This window comes from Hyalella azteca, unplaced genomic scaffold (assembly GCF_000764305.2).
Source record: "Hyalella azteca isolate HAZT.00-mixed unplaced genomic scaffold, Hazt_2.0.2 contig10128, whole genome shotgun sequence".
Classification (NCBI taxonomy): Eukaryota; Metazoa; Arthropoda; class Malacostraca; order Amphipoda; family Hyalellidae; genus Hyalella; species Hyalella azteca.
In genome coordinates, this window is record NW_025940175.1 from 216362 (window position 1) to 233017 (window position 16656).

Sequence of the window (16656 nt, forward strand, 5' to 3'; positions counted from 1 at the left end):
TGACCGGAATGCTTACACTACTGCCGAGCGGTCCCAAATGAACCAGGCAAAATATTTCATGATCTGAATGACTTTACAAACATTATATCATGTGACACCATATACAGAATTGAAAATACTCTCTTTATCGATAAAATTCTGTATCTAACATGTAAATAATATATTTTTAGAATGAACTACTTACCTTTCTTAACATTAATGTCAAGCCCTCCTGTCCGACACCCGGTACTTACGATTTTTTAATGTTAACTGAGCAGGAATTAGTTGGTACAGCAGAACCAAACGTTGCCAGAACACGTCCAAAATGTGTATCAAACCTACGCATCCACTAGTATACTGATTTGACCATACAATTTTATTATGAATCTATTTTTTCCGCTGGTTCCAAATGGAATCGCTCTGTATTAATGGGTTAAGAAAAACTCTAATCTGAAATAGATTTAAATCCTCTGATAATTATATTAACATCTCAAATCTACCAGTGAATTATGTTACAAGAACCTACTTACTACAACAATGAATTTATTCTTCATAACACTAATCTCTATGTTTACCATTCCACGACATAGTTTTGGCAGTAAATATAAAACCCGTCCTCATTAATTGATCGACCTAAAATTGTACGTAGACGCAAATAACCGGTGTAGATGAAGATAGGCACTCACCTTATTATCTATGGGTCCTAAACTGTGTGAATATTTGTCTGTGTTACTCAAGTAATGAATGATAAAAAATTCAGATCGGGATACTTGTGTTCGTAAATGGTATTCAGCACGGACAGTTAATCAGAAAAGAGATCAGGCTCGCATGTAAGGCTGATAGTTACGACCGAGGAGGCCAGCGTTCATGCTAATGGCCGATGCTCGAACACGCTGCACAAGGTCGCTACTTCTTGCTATAAATTCAAGTGCCACGCTACTTCCAGCAACCGATTCCTGTATTGTTCTGATGAATTTAAGTTTTCGTGAGAAATTATTGTATTTCGCATTAAATTTACATTTTTAGCGCATTTTCTCATTTATGGAAAACAGGCGCTAATGTACTCGCTATGTCCGTCCGTCCGTCTGTCCGTCTGTCAGTCTGTCCGTCCGTGACATAACGTTTTTGTCGACGAGAAAATGCGCTCTCTTTCACTCACTTCAGTGAGCACTGAGTTATATTTTTGAAATGTCTATTTGCTCTCCGACGATTGCTTTCGATGCTTCGACGATTGTTCCGAACGGACAGATTTGGAGAAACTCAAATGCTTCTTGAATTTACAAAACATCCCAATTATCCAGCCATATTAGGCTGCCATTTTCTGGTACCCTATCGGATTTTGCAAAAAATACCGTGATATTTAGGGTAAATTCTAACAAATATCTTAGTTTTTGTCCAAGCACGCAAATGCTGAAGCTGAATGCCAACGACCAATATGTTTTCATACCACACTCCACGACGTTCGTGGAACTAATATTCCTCTACATTCTTCTTGCTCACAACTTATAACTTTTCCGGACGGGAGGCTTATAGTAAAAGTAAGACTTCATCATGTATTGTGGGCTGATTCATGCGAAGCTTCGGTTAACTTATCACATTCTTTAGGGAGGAAAATGTCAACGAACTATGCCCGTTGAGTATGAGATTCCAGGGGGCCATATCAGGCCTACGGCAGAAGAAGGCGGCAAAATTGACAACTATTCGACGCTCGAAGCAAGATCTTCAGTGATTGCCATCACATAACCTGGTATTATTTATTATTTAGCATTATAAACGCAGCAAACATTCGTTAAAGTTATTGCCGAAATATTCTCTATAAGTACATAACCTTGGGTGATGATTGACGAACAAAAACATTTGCTTCCGTCACTGAAGAAACCGTAATTTTTTATTGGTTTCACTCATACCCGCAGAGAAGACAACAATAATCATTGCCCGCTATATTAGTTTTTTCTAAGTTCGGTTAATCAAACTAAATTAGTTTTATTACGTTTTCTTGAGAACACCCAGAATTCCAAGATAAATTTTTTAAATCAAGATTTCACATTCTACAAGCCAGCGGATGAAGCCAATGCGCATGTAAATTCTTAATATAAAAATCGTATAGTACATAAATCGAGGTAATGCAGATGCGACATTCCGATGCAGGACCTCCGTGAGCCTGTGACGCAAATGGAACTTCGATGTCAGCAGCGACAGACAGAATCTCGCCATCGACATCGGTCGATACTACTCACTGCAACCGAAAGTGTGCAGTCACGTGGATGAGTTTCCAATAATAATATAATCCATCTATAACAAAGTGTGAAAACACTTTCTTGAGACTGTCATTTCATTGTTGGGAATGCCGGTTATTCAATTTGTTCTTAAACGATTTACGTACGTGTTTTAGTAATTAGTATAATAACACTATTTTCTTTAAACTACATTAATGTAGTGCATTGAAATAAACTTGATCAATTGACATTTAATCAGTGCCTCAGATCTAAACTAAATAGACTTTTTTCTTGCCTAGTAAATTAAATGTTGGCTTTAACTACCGTAGACTAATGTCGTGATGAACTCTGAAAAAACGGTATGCTTTGGATAACTTAACGAAAAGTTTTTTTACGGAAGAAATTAACCAGGCTGATTAAGCGGTCTCTACTAGGAGATTAGCGGTCTCCACTAATATATTAGCAGTCTCCACTAGTATATTAGCAGTCTCCACTAGTATATTAGCGGTCTCCACTAACGTATGCGTCCCAAGCAGCGTCGTCATCCTTCACTGCCGAAGACGGAAGAATTATATCCAGGGTAAGATTAGCATGGCTGGTATTCAGGGTAAGATTAGGATGGCTGATATCCAGGGTAAGATTAGGATGGCTGTCATCCAGGGTAATATTAGGATGGCTGGCATCCAGGGTAAGATTAGCATGGCTGGTATTCAGGGTAAGATTAGGATGGCTGGCATCCAGGGTAAGATTAGCATGGCTGGTATCCAGGGTAAGATTAGGATGGCTGGCATCCAGGGTAAGATTAGGATGGCTGGTATCCAGGGTAAGATTAGGATGGCTGGTATCCAACCAGGATACGCAGCCCCTCCAGGATAAGATGGTGCACTAGGATAAGATGGTGCACTTGGATAAGCCGGACCACTAGGATACAGAACCCCCCCATCAGGATAGGCTGGACTACTAGGATATGCAGGACCGCTAGGATAGTAAACCACATCAGGATAAGCTGGACTACTAGGATATGCAGGGCCACTAGGATAAGCTGGACCATACGCGGGGCCACTAGGATAGGCAGGAGCACTAGGATAAACGGGCCCACTAGGATACGCAGGATACGGTGCGGCCCCTGAATAGGATGGATCCACTGGACCAGTTCCCTGCGGGTAGTAAGTGCAGTCGCTGGGGTAATAGCACACCGTCGGGGAGGGACAGGTCACGGGTTGTCCACACTCGATTACCGACGGGGAGGGCGGGGTGCAAGGGTATGTTGGGGTACTGGGGTATGAGGTGGCGGGTATTCCAGGTACCCCAGGATCCCCTGGGTATCCTGGTTTGCCAGGGGCGCTGGTACCGGGCTCCCCACGCTCTCCTCTCATCCCCTTGTCCCCTTTGATGCAGTCTCCGATCGGTCCCTTTATTCCCGGAACCCCTGATGAATATGGAAATAAAATTTTAGCGTCACTAATCACTTAATAGATTGAGTTTGTATGTAGAAAATTGTAAGAAAATTAAACGAATTAGTCACGCTTTCTTTATCACCAAACAACATGTTTTTCGAATTTCGTGTGCTTCAAAGCTTTTTCTGAATCACAGACTCGCAAGCGAATACAAATGAGTTGAAATTTTCGCTTACAAAACATTACTATTTGCATAAATCAACGACTAACAAAGCATTGTGTAGCGCAAATAGTACAAACAAATCGTAATACTTTTTTTAACAAAAAATTCGCAATAAAGCCAGCTAATTTTTGTTGGAATTTTTTTTTTTGTTAAATTTTGACTGAATTTTCACAGAAATTCGCACTAAAAGCAAGCTAAATTGTTTTAGAATTGTCTTTGTAGTCAAATTTTGACCGAATTTTCAAGCCCGCTCGCTCACCTCTGGGCCCCGGCGGTCCGCGTGGACCGGGCACGCCTCTCATGTTCGCCACGACGTCCGCCCCAGGCGGCCCGTTCTCGCCGGTCTCGCCGGGTAGACCGCGGTCCCCGGGCATGCCTGGTGGCCCTTGTGGTCCTGTTTTGCCTGAAGCCAAAAACGGAAATATTATTGTCACCATCTCGTCACAATTACAGTGTCTAATAATGTATGCTCGTCACAATTACAGTATCTAATAATGTATGCTCGTCACAATTACAATATCTATTTAATGAATGCTTGAAACGTTTAAGATTAAATATGGATTTATTACAATTTACTCCTCATTTGAGTGATGCAAAGAGTAATTAATTTAATATATTTTCCTGTAAACGCATAAATTGCAACGCGTTGAGAAATTAGAAGGGATTATGTATAGTAAGTCATTTTATGACTTAGTCTTCCTTTCAAGAGGATTTAAAATTTATTCACATCCACGAATAATTTTAATATATTCAGATTAGAAAACGAGTCATTTTTCAAAAGGCTGGGTTGAAACGTTGATTATTTCAAATAAAAAATTGCTGAGATTCACCTCATTTACAAGGTAAAGCAAAAGTTTTACCGTCGTTGATATCTCTGTGGCACAAGTTAAAAAAAAATAGCCTAAGGCCGCAGATGCGGCGTTCTCTGAGCTGGAACTCATCAACAATGGTCTACAAGCTCAAATGCTTTCGGATGCACAAGGCAACTTTCCTGAAACAACTCCATCGTCGTCTTTCATCTATAAAGGTTTATGACAGCGATTCGGCGATTCGAAAAGTTTGGTCAGCTCACATAAAGTTCGCTCTCTGAGATTTTCTTTTGCAGGTGCAGAACAAAGGACTTGTTCTCATTCAGTGTCTCCGTGCGAAGTTATATTAAAGGAGCTCGATATTTAGAAAGTATAATGGGCGTCTCTGATTCGGAGACTCCGCTGTCTTCAGTGCACTCTTGTCCGGAAAGTAAAGGTACGACCCGTTACTTCTACTTTTTTATTGAAACGAAATTTTTTGAATGATAAAAAAGATGGAAAACAATAATATATTACATTAAAGCATGTTAGTTTCATTCCTGAATTTAAACAAACAGCTCAGTTAGCGATTAAATTACCTGTGTATCGTATGTAAGAAAATGTAATTAACACATTATTAATTCAATATCTTCATGCATTTAAATCAAAACTTCTTTAATTGTTGCGTACTGATATGGAAAGCTTCGGCAACGTTAATTTTGATTATTCGTTAGTGAAATTTCATCGCATATGGGAGAGTTTCATATTTTTCTAAAAAATCTATTATTAGATTAATGAGAATTTTGCAAATGAATATTCAACAATTGTATCATCTTTCTGGTCTTCGAGTAGTTGATAGGTATTACAAGGTTCAAAATTAATATCGAGGATCGAATTTCGGACATTTTGATATTGTAGATTTTTTTGCATTCACGCTCGAGTTCATTCCTTTCTGGAACCTGATTAATATACTTTCAATTATTTTATTCTACAAATTTCCCACGAATCACTCAAAAAAATTAGGAAAAAAATTTTAATCTCAAAAATGGGCAAACTCTCTCTTCCTCCTTCCTCCCACTAAAAAATCCTGTCGTCTGGAGTTCACTCGTTTTCGAGTTTTCATTATTTTCGTGGCATTGTCCTTTTAATTCGTTTTTTTATAGGCTCGGGACTCCAAGTTGGTCAAATGGTGGCGGATTTGAAAGAGCGATTTTTTGCCAATTAGAACATTTCTGTAACGTCAATCGGCACGTTTCTCGCTCTCGAGAGTTGCATATTTTCCCGCAATGTTGGTAAGTTATTGAAGTTTCAACAATCGAGTTGCAAGTCAAAGTTTGGTGATTAGATGACACCCACTGTGCCTCGGCAAATAAACATACCACACTTCATGTTCCAATCAAATCAACATTGTGTTTCAGCTCAAGTAATTTTCGTTCTTATCTAATCGAACGTCTTATTAATGCGGCTCAGATATGAATTAGATTCGTTCATATTAGATTGGAGTGGTATGGTTGCTGCAACTTTTTAATGCCCGGCTTCAAATCCTGGATTAACCAAACTTTTTTAAGCTCGAATCCAATCACCGTAGATCTTGCACTAATTTCACGAATGTTCACTAGAAAAATAAAATGCTATTGATGTATTTGTAACCTCACCTTCACTGAGCAGTTGTCCTAGGTTTTTGATGCTGGCCGAGACTAGATCGAGTTTTCGTTCAATCCCGACGAGATGATGAACTTCGTTTTCAAAATCAGTCACTTTGCGGGAAACGGCGGCCAGAGCAGCGCACGAACACTGCGAGTTGCCCTGTGTGGTTCAAACTTCATAATATATCGTTTTTCAATAATATGTATCGCAAGATATCTCAGAAACTTATGAATTTTACTTTCATGTTACCCAAACTGGTAAAACTCTCTACATTCAATGACAAAAGTGGACCGCTTATCGTACAAATGCTATCAAAGTTTAGAGCCTCTCGCTCCTGCTTCTGTCGTTCTACATTCAATGATTAATCTAAATAAGATATTAATCTTCCCTTCGGTTGTGTCAGTAATATTATTAGTTTTTTTGATCACGATTCAGTCGATTATGTATCGTCTAGGTTTAAGATTCTAAATTAATTACATATAAATATTTAGGATTAGAATTAAATTTAAAATTTTTGATTTATGTCTGTTGGTGCGCCTTGAACACAACAGTAGTCAACCTCACTCCGACCTCTAATATATCTGTTAATTGCACAAGAACCTTGTACTCGAGTGAATCCTCTGGAACATAGTAACTAGTATTTAGTAATCTGATATCGCAAACGAAATTTATTTCAGTAATACATTTATAATGTGTATTTCAATTTGGAGTTATACTTTTAGCAGTGTATGGCATGTTTCCTCAGCGTTCAATACTCAGACGGAAGTAATTGGGAAAAGCAACTTTCTTTCTTTTCTCAAATTATGTTAGCCTGGAAATAAACCCGATACGTTTTAAGTGCAGTATCATCCAAATACCTGAAAACTAGGTAAAAAAAACTCACCCCAATGAGAAGCTTACCTGAAATCTCTGTAAAAAACTCACCCCTATGAGACGCTTGTACCGCTCCTTTGTTGTCTCTTCGCTTTCTCCCCCATCCTCAGGAAGGAGGTCCTCGATGTCAGCTTGACCTCCTCCTTTTCTCTGTAGATCCTGCAGCCTCAGCAAGCTGCTCCTGAGCTGACTCAGCTCCTTCAGCGCTGCGCTCGAGTCCAGCTCAACTGACGGATTCAGTATCCGCTAATCAGTCCCATGAGTCGGGGTCATTGGGTGCAGCAGTTTGAAATGTCTAACCTAATCAGTGTCGTGTTATGAGGTCATTGGGTGCAGCAATTTCGAATGTCTAACCTAATCAGTGTCGTGTTATGGGGTCATTGGATCCAGCAGTTTGAAACTTCTAAATCTATTAATAACAATAATCCATATTCTTGAATCGTTGGTTCATTTTTGAACTCGAACAATCAAATTATTTCAGCATTTATATGAGGTTTCAGGGTTATAATTCAGGATTACCTAATAATTTTCTAGAAGTTTTCTATCTGTGAGGACCAATCAATGAGCATAAATCTTACATTTCTAATCCTCCTACTCTTCTATCAGATCAAAGCTCACATTTATTAAAAGGAAAATTAAGGTCCGCAATGTTTCAAAAAACCCTAACTTTGAGCAACTTACCTGTCTTCGAACTTTTTGTAAATCAACAAAAGTAACAAATAAATTGGCTGCATTACTTTACAAAGTGAAATGCTGTACTCACTTAATAAATTAAGCTCCGAAAATATCGTCATTAATTGTTCAAAACTCATACATTTTACTTATTATACACCAGACAAAACATCAAGTACATCATTTTTGCTCACGTAACTTTGCTGACGTCCTGTCTCTGAATGAGAAGCAGGAATGTTCATACATGGGCTCATGTGTGCGAAATAAAATAAATTTAGCAAAAAATTTATGTTAAACTTACCGTTGTCAACGACGGCCGACTCAACATCTATGAAGCAGATCACCACCAACATCAACATCGATGTCTTCCTTACAGCCGCCATCTGCAAAAATAAATTAAAATAAACGTGTTTGATTTGTTCGAATTACTTTAGTCATAAATTTGATGATAATAGGTGTAAATGAAATTGATGTTACTTAACTGCACTGCAAAAATTTTTTAATACGTTTACATGGTTTTTCTCTAATATATTTGCCACGAAATTCACGTTCCAACCTCAAAGAAGCATCATTTTAAAATACATTATTTTAAATGATTCACTCTCCTAAAATTAAAACATGCTCCTAAATTTGCACGTTAATTTCTAGCAAAAAAAATCTTCATATTCAAATGAATGAAAATAAACTCATTGACGCATAAGTTTCTTCCTAAAAAAAGGTGAAGAGCCAACTCCAGAACTCTATCGCAAACACACGCCAGTTAGATAACTTCCACGTTATATTTAAACCACATTAATTCAAGATAATTATCATCACTCCAGTTAGACAACTTCTACGGTATATTTAAACAAATATTGTATTAATTCAAGATAATCATCATCACTCGTACTTGAATATTGTCAGCTATCACGCCTCCCGCCCTGCATAGAGAGACTGAGCTCGTCACTGGCCACGACGCACAGACGCGCGTCCTAACTTCCTGACTCCTCGTCTGCCTCATGCTCCTCCTACGGCTCCCCTCTGCCAGGTTGTGCACGAATAGATACGAGATAATTATAGAATGCTATTACTGATGTAGGTATTACTTTATGAGACAAGTGAAATTAAGTGACAACGAAACTACGCGACAATGCTATTACTGATACAACACTGATACAACAACTGATACAACAACTGATACTGATACAACAGGCCATGGGCCTATTTCTTCAACGCCGACAATTCTATTCTATTCTATTACTTTATGAGACAGATGAAACTACGTGACAATACTATTACTGATGTATTACTTTATGAGACAAATGAAACTACGTGACAATGCTATTACTGATTTATTTGTTTGTGAGACAAATGAAACTACGTGACAATACTATTACTGATGTATTACTTTATGAGACAAATAAAACTACGAGACAGTTAGCGAGAGGATAGTCGTTAAAGTCTTGTCTAACTCGGGCTCTGACAGCTTTTACATTTTAAATATTCCAAAAAAGTCAGGTGCTTGATGTGACATCTAAATTCGACTTTTACACTGAGAAGCTAAAATTAGGATTACAATTAAAAATTTAATAAAAATCTAATGTTGTTTGGAATTCTTACTACTTGCGTTTGAAGAAAAAGTGCCAGAACTACCGAAATACAGGAACAATGATTTAATGTCAAAAAATTCTGGAACAAATTGTCATTTAATGTCAGAAAAAACTGCTACTGTATTACAAGGGAATTCGTTAGTAGAATTGTAAAATCAACGATCACATCCACCTTAAGAAACATCTGGAACATCGAAAATAACATTAGTTATTTATAAGTTAAGCTCGCAATACGAAAACACGAGGCCTATGTCACGACTGGGTTCCCGTATCTTGATGCATGAAGTGTTTACTAATCATCCACTGTGCAAAAAAAGATACGCCTACCTCTAGCTTTTTGGTCGATAATAAGGAACAATTTCGTGGGTGAAAATATTTCCGAATGGATACATATCCTACTGAATTAAAATGAGTGAAATGCTGAGATTGACTTAAATTTCTTACAGGCTTGTCTTTAAAGATAACNGTTTTAAACTGCTTATGTGTATCACATTAAATTTATATATTTCAGAGGAGTAAGGCATTCGAAAAGAAGTTACGGTTGATAGGCAGTATATGATATCAAAACAAGAATCGGGTCATCCGGTATGAATCGCCGCATTGCGGTACGAGCGACACCCTGAACGGTGCCCAGAATAAAGGATCTACTGAGAGTCTAGCGACCTTCGCTCAGCCCTCGGACTCCTTGTGAGGGTCTGACACAGAGGACCCTCTGTGGCATGATAAAATACAGCGGGCGTGAGGGGGCGTTGTAGCAACTGCATGAAATAAGCAACTTGTAGTTGTTTCACAGCGTCGATGTGAAACAAGGCAGACTTTGGCATAAAATAAGCAACTTGTTTGGTTTGTTTCACATCGTCGATGTGAAACAAGGCAGACTTTGGCATGAAATAAGTAACTTGTTTGGTTTGTTTCACTTCGTCGATGTGAAACAAGGCAGACATTGGCATAAAATAAGTAACTTGTTTGGTTTATTTCACAGCGTAGATGTGAAACAAGGCAGAATTTGGCATGAAATAAGTAACTTGTTAGGTCAACTCTTAGTTCGTCGATGTGAAACAAGGCAGACTTTTGCATGAAATAAGCAACTTGTTTGGTTTGTTTCACAGCGTAGATGTGAAACAAGGCTGAATTTGGCATGAAATAAGCAACTTGTTTGGTCAACTCTTAGTTCGTTGATGTGAAGGCAGACTTTGAGACGAAGAATACATTTTTACGGTGGTCATGATGAAATTGATCCTGACCCGTGTTTTTGTAATTAAAGTGTTAACTAACTACAGTTCAACGCAGGATATATAAAAAAGGGGGTAAAAATATGGCAGGGTAAGGAAGAGTATAAAAGGGGATTTTCAGTTTGAATTTTGCTTTTCCCTCAAAAAGCCAAAAAGATGTTAAATAAAGATCAGTGTACCAGCTGCACGAAATGCTTAATCTCAGATTATTAATGGAACTGAAGTAATTAAGGTAATATGCGTTAATATCTTCACGGCGTTATCCATTAATAGGTAAACTGCCAATTAAACATAAACAAAATCCCTTTTAAGTTGCAACTGATTAATTAAATTCAGATATTTCATCATGATCTATGAATTTTTCCCACTGTCAGACTTAAAAATAGTTAAATAAATAACTATTACGTACTATTTTTTTGTAAATTCCGTAATAAGGATTAGTAATTAGGGAACATTTATCTTCGATAAAGGAATCATTGCCTTTATTAAACAGTCAACTTAATGGCTATTAAATTAAATCTTATATGATACGAAAATACGCACATTTTAATTAAAGTATTTTATCATACAGTGCCTTTACTTCAAAAATACATTTCAAGGTAAATTAAATGATGAAAAATCTCCTTGATTTTGCCTGTTAACAAAATTTTGTTTTCGAAGTGCTTGCATGTATTACGAATAGTTACTTTTCAATCCTGGGACTTTGGGACTTACATTGCATTCTTCATACGTTGTGAACAGGACTACAAATTCTTACTATTGTTTATACTTACTTGATAAAGTATGCAAAAGTCGGAATAATTAAAATGACTTCCTTTGGTAGTATTAATTTAAATAGCATTTCGACATAGCGATTTGGATTTCAATTTTGAGTTGATGTCGATTCGAGAACTGCCGTTTGGATTGTAAACGTAAATCTTCACGATGTCGCAGTAGACAGTGCGATCCGACAACTGAGTAACACCGCTAAGTTGATTTCAACGCATTTGGTTTTTGTCCTTGAGATTTGATTTGAAAGTTGGTGGGAGATTGATTATAAGGGAATTGCGTACAAACAAATCACGCAATTTCGTAGATTTCTCAATTACTTTTCTGCGTAATTTATTTTTCTAGTTAATTTCGTGTTTCTGCTAGAAATTTGAACGAAGCTGTGCCGTCTAGGGTCTCAACAGGGCAGTGGTCGGTGAGTATCCAAGCGTTGAGAACCGCAGAGCAGACTTGCTCTGTGGCAAGACTTGCTGAACACCGCGCTGCTCAGTCGAGTACTTGACTGCTCCTTGCGGCGCGAGTGCTCGAGGTGCACCACCGAGAAATTGCCTTTATTGCCTCCCATTCATATGTAAATTGCAGCCCAATGGAAAATTTACACTGTGAGAATTTGAGAGGCCGTTTGATTGAGAGTTGAAGTTGAAGGTGCTCACGAGGCTGCTGCCAGAAGCTTGTAGTGCATTGTGATTGTCGTGGATCACTCGTAGAAAACTCGGCTGCTGTTTGGCAGTCATTATTTTATCAATAATGTGTGAAATGTTAGAAAATTTTATCTTTTCGGTTTGAATATTTATATGACTAGGACTCCACTCTACTAGTAAATAGATTTCCAATCATTGAATCATTCATTGTCAAGACTTGAAAATAAATTTGAATATTTTTAAGGCTATATTTGATTGCCATCTCATAAATCAATGCAAGAAAATAATTTCTAATTCAGTTCACGAAAAATTCAACAATTGATGAATGAATTTATCGAGATTAATAATTATTTAACCCACATTTCATTCGTACAATTACCCACATTCACGTACAACATTTTCGTACGTGTACAATTCTTTTACTATGTTATAGTCCTAAACAGTTTTTTAATGGTATTTGGAACCAAATTATTTTGTATGGTATTAGGGACCAAAGAACGAGAGGGTGGAGAAGTGCATTAATAAAAGAAAGGACAGGAGTATCCATTTATTCAAAGTCAGAATTGCTCGACGGAGTTATGATTCTTTGAATATTTTAAATCGAATTTTGTCTCGTTCTTTTAATGAGAATTTTCTATTAAATCTGTTGAAGTCAGCAAATCATTTATCATTTAATGCGGCAACAATAATATAATCCATACATTTTCAATGATTCGCAATTTCTCAATTCTTCGTGCTACGAAAAAATGACTGCCAATCACATAAAAGTTAGGCTAGGCAGAAAGATTTTACAACAATTTCAACAAGATTAATCGTTCTTTCTAGCTCTAATTCAACTTACACAGACCACTTTCTTTCATAAAAATGTTGATTATCTTAACATTATCTATTAACTGAATAAAATTTTTCACACAATCTGTTCTTTGCAGCCAAGATGGCAGTAACTTATCTATGGTTAGTATATTTATTAATGGAACTTGTCTCAACGGGTGCAACCCCAGAAGCTTCCGGTCGCCGCAGTTCCAGATTGAATGCAGGTGATTTACGAACCAGTTTCAAACTAAACAATCGATGATGCATCTTATTTTGGGTGATAGCCAATAATTTATAATATTACGTTTAGCTACAAATTTTTGGTAAAATTTTGATTTTTCTATTTCAATGAAAAAACTAATTTGAGTACCTTGAAAACACTGCTTTAGAATAATAGGTCATCTTTTATAATTCTGTTGCTATTTTCGACTAGAATGTCGAAATTCTTCGACTAGAAATGACCAAGTGTAGCCACAAGGCACAATGTATTTCTTGTACATTATTTTCCTATTGAATAATTTTAAGCAATTCAAAAATTCCTGATGCGCCAAATTTTGTCTGTGGTGAATAAGTATAGAAAATAATGTTGGATGTATTTTTATCAGAACCATTGACTTCTAACGCCACCAAACATGGAGAAGACAAGAGCACGGAGGCATTAGACAAACTTCTGGCCTCCCTCACTCCTTACGACCCAACAAACAACATAGAAAAGCGGCAAATCTACTGCACAAATGTCCAGGATACTCAGCTTCCTACTGGAGGATATCCAGCAGTCGTCCTCCCCCAGACATCCTACATGCCTGGGTATCCAACAAGCTCACTACCCACTAGTACCATACCAGGTTACGTGACTGTGAACCCATCAGGAATGGTGCCTGGTTATAATGTGGTGACTGGACCAGAGGTCGGGGCTCAGCCTGGCTACACTGTGGTTGATATGTCTGCTTCGCAAGGATTCGTCTCTCCGAACTACCCCAACCTCATACCAGGGTACAACCCATGCGTGCCCATCACCCCAGTGTGCCGTCCTTCAACCCAGTATTCAGGTCCCCCTGGACCTCCTGGTCCCCCGGGACCACCTGGAGTTTCCCTTCAGTGCAGTGTATGTTTTCCAGTAACACCCGTGGCACGGGCTCTATGCTAAAATTCTATGATAAAATTCCTTCATTGTTTATTCCATATATAGATATATGATAAAAAATCTCTATATTCTGTGATAAATTTCCATCGTTATTTAACATATATTATAAGTTATATCTAAAATATTTTCGTTTTTTTTTCGCCCGTGGCTATGGGGTGGGCTTGGTAAAAAAATGTTCTCTTTTCCCATAGGGTTCCTCCTACGGCGGTGTGGGTCCCCAAGGACCTCCTGGACCTCCAGGTCGTGGGTGCCCAGGACTACCAGGGGAGCCTGGAAGGCCGGGACAGTGTCGATGTAATGGCGGCGACGCCATCTTGGATCCCACGGACGTGGTGCTGCTCACCATCAGACTCATCAGCGAGAGAAGTGGTTGCTGCGCCAGTGTTCCGCAGGTTAAACAGTGACGCAGATTTTTTTTTACCTAAAATGGTTCATCTGAATGCACCTTTTCCTAAATTCTGTATTCAAACTACTTCAGTTCAAATTAATAGTCTTATTTCTCCTGCGCATAGTTGAGAGACTAATTAATAATAATTCAGTCTTCATAGTTTTTAAAACGGTTGAGGAATGAAACAGTATGGTCATATTTAACAGAATAGAGTTCAGCAAATTTTTAACGGAACGTAAACATAAAACGTAATTAAATATTAATATCTTAAAACATGTCAAGTTTGTCACAAACAGATATATAAAGAAGTAACTTAGAGCTCGTTCTCCCCTCCGTTAACTGATGTTTTGATCCAACTAAGTATAGTATAAATGAAGACTATTTTGTTTCATTCAAGAATGAAAACTGAGTTCATTCAACCCTTCGCAAAATTTCTGCATAACTTTATACTTTATAGTTGCAATATCAAAATAGTGACATGTTTTGTTGTTACAGTGCGACGGCGACATGAGTGCACTGGTTAACCAGGTGGCTGTGGTTCAGAACAAAGTTGATCAGATCGCCAAGCTCGACAACAAAGTGGATTTGCTGATCTCTGCCGTTGCACAACTCAGACTTAAAATACAGAACCGTAAGATCCCATGCACGAACTTTATGTATAGAGTCGTACCAGCTTCATAGGTCCATGTTGGCCTGTCACTGATTCACAACCAGCCGACCACCGTGTCAATTGCTATCAGAATTTTTATTACTATTTGCGAGTTTCGAGCCCACAACTCGCTGCAATCTTAATGATTTTAACCACTCGACTACCCCGAATTTCGAAACTGTTCGTGCAGAAACTATTCAAGTGAAACTCTTTACGTTTCTTGATCAATTGATACGATGTTGTCACGCGTGTGAATCATCAGCATGTATGGGCATTCACTTTTCGAAGCTATTATCAGCTGTCATCTTGCAATCATTTTTACCATTGTTGTGATAGTGTACATACTCCTATATGAATATAGAATAAATAACATTACTAGAATATATCTAGTTAGCTAATTACAAGTAAAATCATGCCGAACAAAATGATTCCGTATATTAACAGAAGGCGGAGTCGGAGGGCCGCCCGGTGAAAAAGGCAACATGGGCCCGCCTGGCATCAAAGGGAACGTCGGACCACCAGGAATGCCGGGTGATTGTCCACAGTCTGTGTGCAACAGCGGGCCTCCTGGTCCCCCAGGACCCCGAGGGACCAATGGAGATCCTGGGCCCAAGGGCGAGTGTTGTTACGGGGTCCGTGGAGACCGAGGACCGATTGGAGCACGAGGAGGGAGCATGGCTGGAATACCTGGACCAAAGGGCGCTAAGGGGGACAATGGAGACCCAGGAGTCTGGTTGCCAAGAGATCCATGCGCTGCTACACATGGGGGATAAAAAGCTACATATAATGGACGAGCTGCTACAAATGCGGGATGCTAAGCTACATAGGAGTGATGAATGTTAATCACTCCCCTCATTGACGCCCATCTTGTTCCGATTTCATTGCCAATTTTCACCTCATAGTGTCACATGTAACAAATGAATTTGATTCAGAATTTCTATACAAACCATATTTTCTATCCTAATAATGGAAGCAACATAACAAAATGCGCACCGCTATCGTAATCATTTTCTGGAATCTGTAATTTGTTGAGGTGCGACCGTAATCTTACCCTGTACGTTACTGCGAGCTCTGCCGTTACACAACTCAGACTTGAAATACAGAACCGTAAGATCCCATGCACGAATTTTATGTATAGAGTGGCACCAACTCCATTGGTCCATGTTGGCCATGGATTGGGACGCCATTCAAAAGTAATAGCAACGTTCATCATTATCATATGTGTTAAAGGGCCTTAGAATGATTATGAGTTTGATATTTTAAGGATAAATTTATTGGACGCGGCACGGAGATCACGCGGGTTAAGAAGTTCAGAATTCATAAAAGTGTAGTAAAGAAACAATTAAAACGTGTAGTTTGAGAATATACATTATTATCCTGAAAAGATAGAATAAATTAAAGAGATTCAAGCAACAAGGTATATTTGTATAAAAACCACGGCTTTTTGGCAGAATTGAGGAAGATTTCAAATTCAAAAATTTCACCGCTATCACAGGTAATTCTACTCTCCGAACAATTTAGGAGTCTTCCCTCAACACTTAAAATAAGTTATGGACTGTTTACAATTAGTTTAAAGTCCAAGCAGATGCTACTTGTGCCATAACTGCGCAGTAGCCGTCAATATATGGAAGCGGATA

At 38.3% G+C, this 16656-nt stretch overlaps 2 protein-coding genes across 2 annotated transcripts; one reads left to right on the plus strand and one right to left on the minus strand.

Moving 5' to 3' along the window:
• Nucleotides 1-2696: 2696 nt before the first annotated feature.
• Nucleotides 2697-8743, minus strand: LOC108674053 (collagen alpha-1(I) chain). The gene is made up of 7 exons (XM_018161951.2): nucleotides 8685-8743; nucleotides 8097-8178; nucleotides 7175-7350; nucleotides 6259-6409; nucleotides 4075-4218; nucleotides 3046-3624; nucleotides 2697-2746 (listed from the first exon to the last, which is right to left on the minus strand). The coding sequence occupies exons 2-7, from the start codon at nucleotides 8176-8178 to the stop codon at nucleotides 2697-2699; spliced, it is 1182 nt and encodes a 393-aa protein (XP_018017440.1). The 5' UTR covers nucleotides 8685-8743.
• Nucleotides 8744-12924: 4181 nt separating this feature from the next.
• On the plus strand, nucleotides 12925-16321 carry LOC108674056 (collagen alpha-4(IV) chain-like). The gene is made up of 5 exons (XM_018161955.2): nucleotides 12925-13062; nucleotides 13444-13943; nucleotides 14174-14374; nucleotides 14866-15001; nucleotides 15464-16321. The coding sequence occupies exons 1-5, from the start codon at nucleotides 12960-12962 to the stop codon at nucleotides 15790-15792; spliced, it is 1269 nt and encodes a 422-aa protein (XP_018017444.1). The 5' UTR covers nucleotides 12925-12959; the 3' UTR covers nucleotides 15793-16321.
• Nucleotides 16322-16656: the final 335 nt, after the last annotated feature.